Source organism: Accipiter gentilis, chromosome 8 (genome assembly GCF_929443795.1).
Source record: "Accipiter gentilis chromosome 8, bAccGen1.1, whole genome shotgun sequence".
Classification (NCBI taxonomy): Eukaryota; Metazoa; Chordata; class Aves; order Accipitriformes; family Accipitridae; genus Astur; species Astur gentilis.
Window position 1 is genome coordinate 13,314,841 of NC_064887.1, and position 10,436 is coordinate 13,325,276.

The following is a 10,436-nucleotide window of genomic DNA, read 5'->3' on the forward strand; positions in this document are numbered from 1 at the left end:
GCTTCTCTGGCCATTTGTTTTGGTTTACGTGCAGAGCAGGTCCTGGGGAGGCCCTACAAGGCTGGGTTAAGGGCTGCTGCCGCCAGGCATAGGAGCAGCCCGGGAGCGGGGTGGCCGAGCATCCCCAGCCTGCCTGGTCACATCGGCAGGGCAGCTGGGGAGCAGGCAGCTGCCTGGATGCGTTGGCATCCGTCACACGCTCGCAGGATGGACAGGCTGCTGGGAAGCCCTTTCCCTAAGGAAAGGGTGGGACACGCGGCTGTGGAGGAGCCCCTTGGCAGCTGGGGGAAGCGGGGCCGCCCCGTCCCAGCCGCCGCCGGGGTGGAAACTGCAGATCCACAGCGCTCTCGTTGGCAGGCGGCCGCCTGCCGCTGAGCAGGAGTGGGAACGGGGAGCAGGGAATGGGGAGTGGGGAGCTTGGGGCTCCCTCCTGCTGCAGAGGCAAAGCTGGGAGCGGGTGCTGCCAGCACCTCCCCTGCCCAGGCTGTGGCTCTGCCAGGCCTCGTCCGCTTACCCACCCCAGCACCCGCGGGCATGGCAGCACATCTTACCCAACTGCGTGCCAGCAAACATCCACAAGATGCTTCTTGGACATTTCCCAGATTTTCACTGACTCTGTGGCAGGGTTGACTGGGAGCACTACTGATGAGTGGCGGGTCTGCATGCGGGGTACCAGAGGCGGTGGGGCAACCCCCTCCTCTGAGACCTTCAAAGGAGCCCTGGGTGCTGCTCAGAAAAGCCACATTTTTATTAGCAACTCCGCGATGCCGGAAAGCTAAGACTGCTGATCCACTGCCGGGCCCAGGGACCTGCCCGTTTGCCGCACTTTTAAAACACCTTTCTGCCTGAATCCCGATAAGACTTTTATTTTCCTGTAGGATGCTTCTGAGCTGCCTCAGTCCCAGCTTCTCTGGCCGAGGCTTGCTGTGTGCCCCTGCCCTGGGTGCGTGGAGCAGCTGTCATCGTAGGCGGGCTGGGCTCAGGCTGCGCTCCTCGAACGCGGCCGTCTCAGGGCGGATGCCGTAGAGGTGCCCTCCTCCTCCTCTCGCCCCCCAGCACCTCCCAGTGCTCTGCTCCCCCTGAGGCAGCCCCCACGGCAGCTTACGGTCCACCAGGCAGCTGCTGGCGGTCTCCTGGTCACCCGTCACTGGAGGCAGCAGGTGGGAGGTGGCCGGGCGTGGTGGTTAATGTGTAACCAGCCCTGCCACCTTTCACCCGTGCGCAGCCGTCGGGAGGGCGCAGGGCCACGGCGGCAGCCGGGCTGGCTCCCAGGTGCTGGTGGTCCGCAGGGCCCTGCGGTCGGGGTGCGGGGGGCTCGGCGGGGCCCCCCGAGCCGCGCGGCTGCAGCCACACCTCACCCGGCACGGCCGGCTCTGCCGGCTTCCCAGCTTTCCCTCAGACTTGTTTTTCTGCGCAGACGTTTCCTGGAGCCAAATGGCTCCCTCCTGCCTGCTCGGGGTCTGCAGCCTTCTCTGCGCCTGGTCAGTGGTGACGGGACACCCCTGCAGCCTCAACCACCAGGTAGGGGGGCCGAGGGGGCTCCGGCGCGGGCAGCAGCTGGGGGCAGGCAGGGGCACCTCGCTCCCCGTCCTGCCAGCGCAGCTGGGGCGGTGGCACCGTGCGCCTGCGGGGCAGCAGGCCCTGGTCGGCAGCTCCCACTCTGCACGGCTCGAGAGACGACGAGCAATGAAAACCCACGGGAGCAAGCGGAGTTAACGGGGAGATGTGCTGTGCCAGTGGCCACCAAGCACAGGGGTGGTTCACCCACCCCTGGAGCCTAGCTGTCCTGCTCCCAGCCCTGCAGCACCCCTGCTCCCAGCCCCACAACATCCCTGCTCCCAGCCTCGGGCTGAACTCGTCACGTTGTCCAGCCCATGCACCGGAGCACAGCAGGGCTGGCAAAAGCCTTGTCTGAGCTGTTGCGTTTCTGACTCTGGGGGTCTCGGCTGGAGCCGTAACACAGCCACCCATAAGGGATGCCTGGGGTGAGGCACATCCCCAAGGGGCTCCCAGCCCCACGCTCCCTTCTCCAGTGCATGGTGATGCAGTGACTGAAGCCAGGGTCCGGGCAACCATGGGGTCAGGATCCCCAGGCACCTGGCAAGGAGCAGGAAATACAACTAACCCATGCCGGCAGGACAAGCACCACAGCCAGCAGCTTGGCTGCACCAGGCGGGAGCAGGGAGGAGGCAGGAAAAGCAGCTGTCTTGAGTGGATGGCACAGGGCAGCACTGCCCACGGAGCTTTCAGATACTCCCTCAAAAGGTTTGCACTGTCTTCCCCAGCCTCCCTGAGCCTAGCCCTGTTTGAGCTTGAGACAGGACCTGTGCGGTATCCCCATGGCTCAGGCCCATTATAACCCAGTCCTCAGCAGCCCAGGTTTATAAGTGCACATCTGTCCCTCTAGTGAGCAGGGATGGCAGGGCCTGATAGGAGATTTAGGTGAACAGGAGGATGCAGTGTACTCTTCGCTGGGTAAAAAAACTGGCTGGATGGATGGGACCAGAGGGTTGTGGTGAATGGAATTAAATCCAGTTGGCAGCGGGTCACAAGTGGTGTTCCCCAGGGCTCAGTATTGGGGCCGGTTCTGTTTAATACCTTTATTAATGATCTGGCTGATGGGATCGAGTGCACCCTCAGCAAGTTTGCAGATGACACCAAGTTGGGAGGCAGGGTCGATCTGCTAGGGGGCAGGGAGGCTCTACAGAGGGATCTGGACAGGCTGGATCGATGGGCTGAGGCCAATTGTATGAGGTTCAACAAGGCCAAGTGCCGGGTCCTGCACTTGGGTCACAGCAACCCCGTGCAGTGCTACGGGCTTGGGGAAGAGTGGCTGGAAAGCTGCCCGGCAGAAAAGGACCTGGGTGCGCTGGTTGACAGCCGGCTGAATATGAGCCAGCAGTGTGCCCAGGTGGGCAAGAAGGCCAAGGGCATCCTGGCCTGTATATAGTATATAAATAGTGTGGCCAGCAGGAGCAGGGAGGTGGTTGTTCCCCTGTACTGGGCACTGGTGAGGCCGCACCTCGAGTCCTGTGTTCAGTTTTGGGCCCCTCACTGCAGGAATGACGTTGAGGTGCTGGAGCGTGTCCAGAGAAGGGCAACCAAGTTGGTGAGGGGCCTGGAGCACAAGTCTTATGGGGAGCGGCTGAGGGAGCTGGGGCTGTTTAGTCTAGAGAAGAGGAGGCTGAGGGGAGACCTTATTGCTCTCTACAGCTACCTGAAGGGGGGTTGTAGTGAGGTGGGTGCTGGTCTCTTCTGTCAGGTGTCTGCAGATAGGACAAGAGGAAATGGCCTCAAGTTGCAGCAAGGGAGGTTTAGTTTGGATATTAGGAAAAATTTCTTTACTGAAAGGGTTGTCAGGCATTGGAACAGGCTGCCCAGGGAAGTGGTTCAGTCACCATCCCTGGAGGTATTCAAAAAGCACACAGACAAGGCACTTCAAGACATGGTTTAGTGGGCATGGTTGATGGTTGGACTCGATGATCTTGAAGGTCTTTCCCAACCTAAATGATTTTATGAGCCTATGATTCTATGAAAGGAGAGGTGATCACACAGGAGGCAAAGAAATGGAAAGGCCAGCTATCTGGAAAGCAGGTAGACCTAGAAACCTGGGACTACAGGCCACAGCAAACTTCAGCAAGGCACCTCTGCCTGGGGGGCCCAAACATGGCATCAAACGGGATCCCATGCCTGCCCAAGCAAACTTGAATTGCTGACCCACTCTCTGGCAGCTTCAGTCTGGGCAGCTGGCCCTCTCCCACATAAAGCACAGGCAGGAGTAACACATGCTGGGGACTGCTCCCCAAAAAGAGCTTGTATTTGGCTACCCTGTTTTTTGGGGAAAAAAATCCGTCCATGTGGGTTGATCGATCCATCTAGCATGCACTGCTGGCCTTTTGGGTCAGCGAATGGTTCCTCGTCTGTTTTGTTTACTAGTATGGCCACAGCCAGCCTGCACTAAGCCGCTGCCACTCGCGGCGTATCCTCAGAAATGTGGGAAGGCTGGAGGCATGGGTGCAATATCCTGCACAGGCCCCGGGGAGCAGCTCTTGACATGGGTGTCTGGTGCAGGTGCCCACTGCTCTGCAGCCCAGCAGGCTGCCCGCCCGCCCGCCCTCGCAGCAGGCTGGGATCTCGCCCACCTCCCTGCCCCAGCTGGAGGATGCCCTTGTGTCATGCAAGAGCTCCCTGGGGGCTGGAGGTGGGAATCTGGGGGAGGAAGAGGAGGTCCCTCTGCAAGCTGACCCCGTATGATGACTGCCCTGTAAGGGAGGACAGGAGTGTGACAACCTAGTCCCTTTCCACCCACCTCGTCTCTTTGGGGTCCCCCTCAGCCCTCCACGCACCTCCTTTACTCCTTCAGTCAGCTGCTCTCAGTCCTGGGCTGTTGTCCTCATCTTTGTGCATTATCCTGGCCCACACCAAACTGGCAGCTCATGTGTTTTTTAAACTTGTAAACCTGTCTTTGCTTTTTTAAACTCTGCAAGGGTAATTAATTAAGACATTTGAACTCCTGGGGAGTCTTGGTCTAGACATCCTCCCCAGCACAGGGAGCCCATCTCAGACAGCAGCTCTTTTCCCAGGGATGGGCCGACTGCAAAGGGAAGAGCCTCCTGCATGCTCCAACTTCCCTTCCAAGAACCATCACTGGTTTGGATCTCTCCTTCAACCACTTGGTTGTGCCCCGTCATGGGACTCTCTTGATGCATTTCCCTTCTCTGCGCTCCCTCAACCTCTCTAGCAATGCCCTGCTGGCACTGAGCCCAGCAGTCTTCTCCAACCTTGGGACACTGCGTCTGCTGGACCTGAGCAGCTGCAGCATCGCCTACCTCTACACAGATGCTTTCAAGGGCTTGGAAAACTTGCACACACTGCTCCTAAGAAACAACAGTCTGCAAGAGCTTGAGGTCTCTTCCTTCCTGATGCTGAAGGCTCTTTTCCACCTGGACCTGCGGCACAACGCACTGGTCTCTTTGGACACCTTGAGCCTGCAGCTGATGGATGCAGTCCCGCAGGTACGGCTGGAAGGGAACCCCTGGGTCTGCGACTGCACCGTGCACCCTCTGCAGCAGTGGCTACAGCGCAGGCAAGGTGAGCGGACGGGGGCGGGTGGCAAGAGACATGTCGGGCAGGAGGAACCCTGGGTGCAGGGGTCCCGCTTGATCCTTTTGCTCCAACCCCTGGGCAGGCTCTGAGACAGCTCTCCAGGGACCTCTCCCACCCCATTGAGGGACAGCAAACCGAAAGGTGATGTGCCTGTTCCTTGCTTGCAGTTACACACAATACCAAAGATTTCTAGGAATGACACCAGGATAATTTAGCCACTCTTCTGGGAAAGGGGCTATACATACACTTCAGCCCCTAAATCCACCTATATGTATCTACGTGGAGTGACCACCTTTTCAAGAGCTGCAGAGCACTCAGCAGCTCCTCCTGTGGAGCCGGATCAGGCTCCAACACTCTGAAGTTGGCTCCCAGGCAACAGCAGCCCTGTGACAGTGGGGTTTCTATCAGTATGCATGAATTTGGCATTATCCAGCTAAAAGGAGCCTGCTAATCATAGTCACACACTCGCACGGTTCCTTGGTCAGGGAATTTTTTTCTTTGGTTGTGCCTTACAACATGCTGAGGACTGTCGAGGCTGAAGGGCAGAGCCAGGAGCACCTTGCGATGCATCCCATCAACCCAGGAGCAAGCAGGGATCGTCTTCTCTAAACTGGGGAGGGGATGGGCAAAGACCTCCTGTCCCACCTTAGCCCATGTGTCTCCCAGCTGTGCAGGTGACTTGTGCATCGCCCCCGGGGCTGCGGGGCTGGGAGGTCACAGCTCTGGATTCCCAGGACCTGGGCTGCTGGATGAAGCAGCGGTTTCCTCGGGGAGTCAGCACGGCGCAGCAGATCACAGTCACCCACAGCAATAGTAAGTTGTGCAGCTACGGAGGCGTCTGTAAGGTCTCGCTCCCTCCTGCCCTCCATCACCCCAGAGGGGACTGCAGCCAGAGACCCCCTGCTCTGCCCTGCAGTCCCAGGGGCTGGGGCTGCCCAGCCACCACTTGTGCAGTGGCTTGGTGGGGAGGGTGGTGACCACCTGGAGGTGTTTGCTGGCTTTGCAACAGAAAAGTTAGCAGATGCCACAAAGCCGCATGGAGCACAGGCTCCATGGTGATGGGCACCAGTATCAGACAGCCATCTGGCCGTTTTCCCCACAGTGTTCACATATCCTTGGTAGCTAGCTCTGGGTGAAGAGCATTTATATTGCTCCTGATGAAAGCAACCCAGTGCTGGCTGCACACCACAGACATGCACAGGGCTGGCTGCTGAGGAGCGCCGGGTGTGCCACTGGCTGACCCACCGTGCCCTGAGGTACCTTTCCTGTGCCGCAGCCACCACACCGCCCGCCGGGAAGGGGGGAAGGAGCTGGCCGTACCTGGTGGGCTTCCTGGTGGCAGCAATTGGCATCTCCATCCTGATCGCGGTGGCTGCCAAGTGCAAGCTCTTCCACAAGAACTTTGCCAGCTACCGCCACAGGCCACTGCCTGAAACCAGCTCAATCAGAGGCAGCCCCATGGAGGATGGCAGCGGCTGGGACAGGGGCTCCTCAGGCCGGGGGGCCTTTGAGAGCCACCCTATGCCTGGTGCTGCCGACCTGCAAGCTGAGGATGATGACGGCTTCATCGAGGACAACTACATCCAGCCAAGCGAGCAGCTGCCAGAGGAAGAGGAGCGGGAATCACACCTCTCCATCTGAGCCTGCTGCCCAGCTACCACCACTGCGGCCTTTTGCCATCCCCCCCACCTCCATCCCCTTCCTGCCCTTTCCCACCCGCCCTCGGCTTTTGGCCCCATGTGGCTGGGGGCAGGAGGAAAGGAGTGGAGAGGAGGGGTGGGCTGGAAATGGTGATGGAGGCTGAAGGCAGCCAGCCCCATGGTGCCCCAGCATGACAGCAGCGGGACTACGTGGGGACACCAGACCCACTGCTGCTCTCCCAGCCCTGCTCGGATGCTGAGGATGAAGGAGATGGTGCCTATTGTGCCCAGGCAGCCTGGTGAGGCGGGAAGAGGTGCCTGCCCTTGTGCTCCCTGCGGGGTGTCAGGCACCGGCCCCACTGCCCCATGGCGCCAGACCCAGCCCTGCTGTGTCCCTCAATGCGTTGTCACTCTGGGGTGTGATTAAAGCATGATTTAACCCTGCTTCTGCCTGCGGTGGTTTGTTGGGGCTCTCCCAGCGGCGGTGCCGGGAGAAGACACCCAGGCCCACAGCTGGGGTGTGGCTTTTTTTGCATGTGCTTTCAAGGACCATAAATACATTCCTTGTTAACTGCGGTGGTGAGAGAACAGGTCTGTGGCACCAGTGCTCTTGTGCAAACAAATCTGTCACCTGCTGTGGCGCAGGCAGCCCTGCTGCGTCGTCCCAGGGTTTCTGTGCATGTCTTTCCAGCGTTGCTTCCTGCCGCGTCCCTTCTCTTTTTTCTCTCTTCCCTCTCCATCAAGACGTGCTAGAAAGGCACTTACCTTTCCCCTGTCAGCTCTGCAGAGCTGAGCGAACTTGTTGGTGGCACCAGTTTTGGCGTCAAGCAGGCACGTGCACTGGGGCGAGACAGCCTTGTCCCCAGGCACCCATTAGAGTCCCGTCTGTATCTCTAACTGTGGAGTTATAACAACATTATAATTTTTGCATTCCTGTCATCTTTATGGTACGATAAACAGCACATGAGACATAGGTAACTGCAAGTTGTTTCTGCTGTAGCCAGTCATGCCTGTGTGGGTCACACTAGAGTTTAAAGCAGGGAGCAGCAGTGGCATTCACCCTCCTTAGTAAGTGGTTCACAAGGCTCATACCATCCGGATGGGAAGAATTCCCAGGGCACAGCCCAGTCATTACCATCCCTGATGGCCTGGGAATCTCTCTGTCATGCTCCAGAGCATAAAGCATCATCACAGGGATGCCATTTCTTGCAGCCCTGCCACACGGCTAATTCCCCTATCTCCTTCAAACCTCCATCTCACTGTAAACTGCCTTTGTATTTCTCTACTCATTAGGATATTTATAGAGCACAGTGTGTACAAAAGTAAATAATACACGTCAGAGAATGTAAACCAAAGGGGACGACTGGGTCAGGCGTTGGATGGGTGATACAGGCCAGTGACTTAAAGCACCTTCCAGAGAGGGAACGTGCCATTCAAAGCCACGAGGAGGATGAAAACCTGCTGGCTTGTTTCAGCGGTCAGCCAGTTTTTGCTCTTAAATGCCATATTTCTAAACTAAGCTTTACTTCTACAGTCACTGCCTCATGCTTTGACTTCTGGGCTCATCTTAACAGCTACCTGTGAAAATACAATATATGCTGTAATTTTGGGGGAATTTCTAATATCTTTCAGGTAAGATAGACTTAAATCTGAGGGCTGGGAAAATGCATTTCAGTTATCTTCTGGAGGGTATTCTCGGGGCTTTTCAACATGCTTTTTAATCCCATGAACTTGTGCTAGATGCAGTATTTTACTCTTGGTCTCAGCGATGTCTTAAAAGATTAAAAATACAGCTGCCCAGGCTTATTTATCCAGGATCTTGCTCACTCCCATCCCTCAGTACCTACTGGGGGGTTGCTTGTCTACTTTGACCCTGCTGGGAGGCCCACCCATTTATTCTTTAACTGAGCAGACGTGGCTGTTTTTCTGGCGTGCGGGGGGGCCCAGTCCCGTGACAGCCCCTCTGCCCCCGCTCCAGGCAGCTCCAGAGCCAGCGGGCAGGAGGCTGGCAGCTCACATGGGGGGAAATGCATCTGGCATGCAGAGCTGGGAATACAAGGGGATCAGACCAGAAAAGGAGGAGCCTTCTCAAGGGCATCCCCCCGGGAAGCTGCTGGAAGAACCGCGGTGGAGGCTGGCGGGCGGGAGCAGTAGCAGGTATGCAGGCAGACTGGTTCGAGGCTCATTGCAGGCAGCAGCTGCCGCCTCGAGGCTCGAGGCTCGGCCCTACTGCAGGGCAAAACAGCTTCTCTGTAAACAAACCAGCCGGCACCGATATATTCAGAAGGCTTCGTGTGCTCCATGTGAGCATCTTTGAGGGGCACGGCAAGGTCTTAGGTTCACATAGTGGTGGTAAGGGGGACCAGCTATGTCTAGGTCCTCAAGCAGAGGGAGGTGCACGTGCATCTGAAGGTGGGAGTCGTGTATCAGGAAATAAGTACATGCATTTGGGGGACTGTGGTGGCGTTGCCATGCTAGCTGATGAGCCGAAATCACAGCCGCCCGCTGAGGGACCCTGGGCTGTCATGATTTCTACCCGGGGCTCAGCCTGAGCAGAGAGGCCAGCTCTGCACGGCTCTGCCACCTCCCACTTTGCAGAGAGGCCAACGCTCAAGCATCAGCCTTCAACACGGTCGACTTCTGTAACACTTTATTATGGATTTCCATGCACAACACAGGAACCAAGAAAGGAGCAAACAAGTACCACTGCTGCAGAGGTGAGTCAGTGACTGGAGCAGCGCAGGCTGTCCATCTGGGCAGTCAGACACCCAAACCACTATCTTTGGGGACAGCCTGTTCTCGGCCATTATTTCCTTGGGTTGCTGACACGGCCCACAAACATCCTTTTCTGGCACAATTCGTGGGCATTTGGGGCACATTTTGAAGGGACTATGGAGGGGAGGATTCACATTGGCATGCAGGCAGTGCAGAGCTGCGAGCTCAGCACAGTCAGGTGTCTTCACAGAAATGCCCAGATGTGCAAAACAGCTGGTGTGCAGGCAGCTGTGGCCTGTCCACATGTGCAGGTTGGGGGAGCTGGGAGTAACTGCTAAAGCACTGATGCAGGCAGAGACAGTGCAGCTTGGCATAACTGCACATGCACCGACACAGATGTGCAGAGCAGCAGCAACGGTGATGGTGCAAAACTGTCCAGCTCTGGCCTGTCCCTCCCTGTGTACGCACAGGGATCCCTGCTGGACCTGGGGTCAAACAGCCCGGAGGGGAAGGACGGCTTTTTGCTTTGCAGAGGATTTAGCACAGAAGGACCTGAGCTTAGTAACACCCTCTGAACTCTTGGGCAGATTAAGGGAAATGATGCAGAGAAAAGAGGAAACAGCAGTTTAATAAAATCTATAGATGATGTGAAAGTGGCAAAGGAAAATGTAGAAATAACAGAGATCCAGAAAGAAAAGCCAAAATGATGTTCCTCTACTTTGGGGAAAACAATCCAAGGCTTTAGGGGAAGGAAAGCCAGCAGGAGCACGGCAAGAGCAGATGAAGACAGAAGTGCCCTCACATGATCTGCGTGCATCAGGAATGGTGTGGTCTGGAGCTGCAAAGGGGATGAAGTCCTCATTGTCCAGTGTGTACCTGGTGGGGTTCACTGATGCTGAACTGTGACACTGCCTCCACGTGTAACACGGACAGTGATTCATGCTGTTACTAAGGGAATGAGCTATTATCCTCTTC

General features: G+C 57.2%; 1 protein-coding gene across 1 annotated transcript; it reads left to right on the forward strand.

The window, feature by feature from the left end:
• The first annotated feature begins 1,329 nt into the window (after positions 1 to 1,329).
• Positions 1,330 to 7,190, forward strand: C8H1orf210 (chromosome 8 C1orf210 homolog). Its single transcript, XM_049809078.1, has 4 exons — positions 1,330 to 1,521; positions 4,584 to 5,091; positions 5,773 to 5,919; positions 6,383 to 7,190. Exons 1-4 carry the CDS (start codon positions 1,435 to 1,437, stop codon positions 6,745 to 6,747), a joined length of 1,107 nt encoding a protein of 368 aa, XP_049665035.1. The 5' UTR covers positions 1,330 to 1,434; the 3' UTR covers positions 6,748 to 7,190.
• Positions 7,191 to 10,436: the final 3,246 nt, after the last annotated feature.

What these genes read in the sequence shown, in the direction of transcription:
- C8H1orf210 (XM_049809078.1), top strand. Translation starts at nt 1,435, where the DNA reads ATGGCTCCCTCCTGCCTGCTCGGGGTCTGCAGCCTTCTCTGCGCCTGG. An exon ending in CCTGCAGCCTCAACCACCAG is followed by an intron (nt 1,522 to 4,583) that starts GTAGGGGGGCCG and finishes CTCTTTTCCCAG; the next exon opens with GGATGGGCCGACTGCAAAGG. An exon ending in CACAGTCACCCACAGCAATA is followed by an intron (nt 5,920 to 6,382) that starts GTAAGTTGTGCA and finishes CCTGTGCCGCAG; the next exon opens with CCACCACACCGCCCGCCGGG.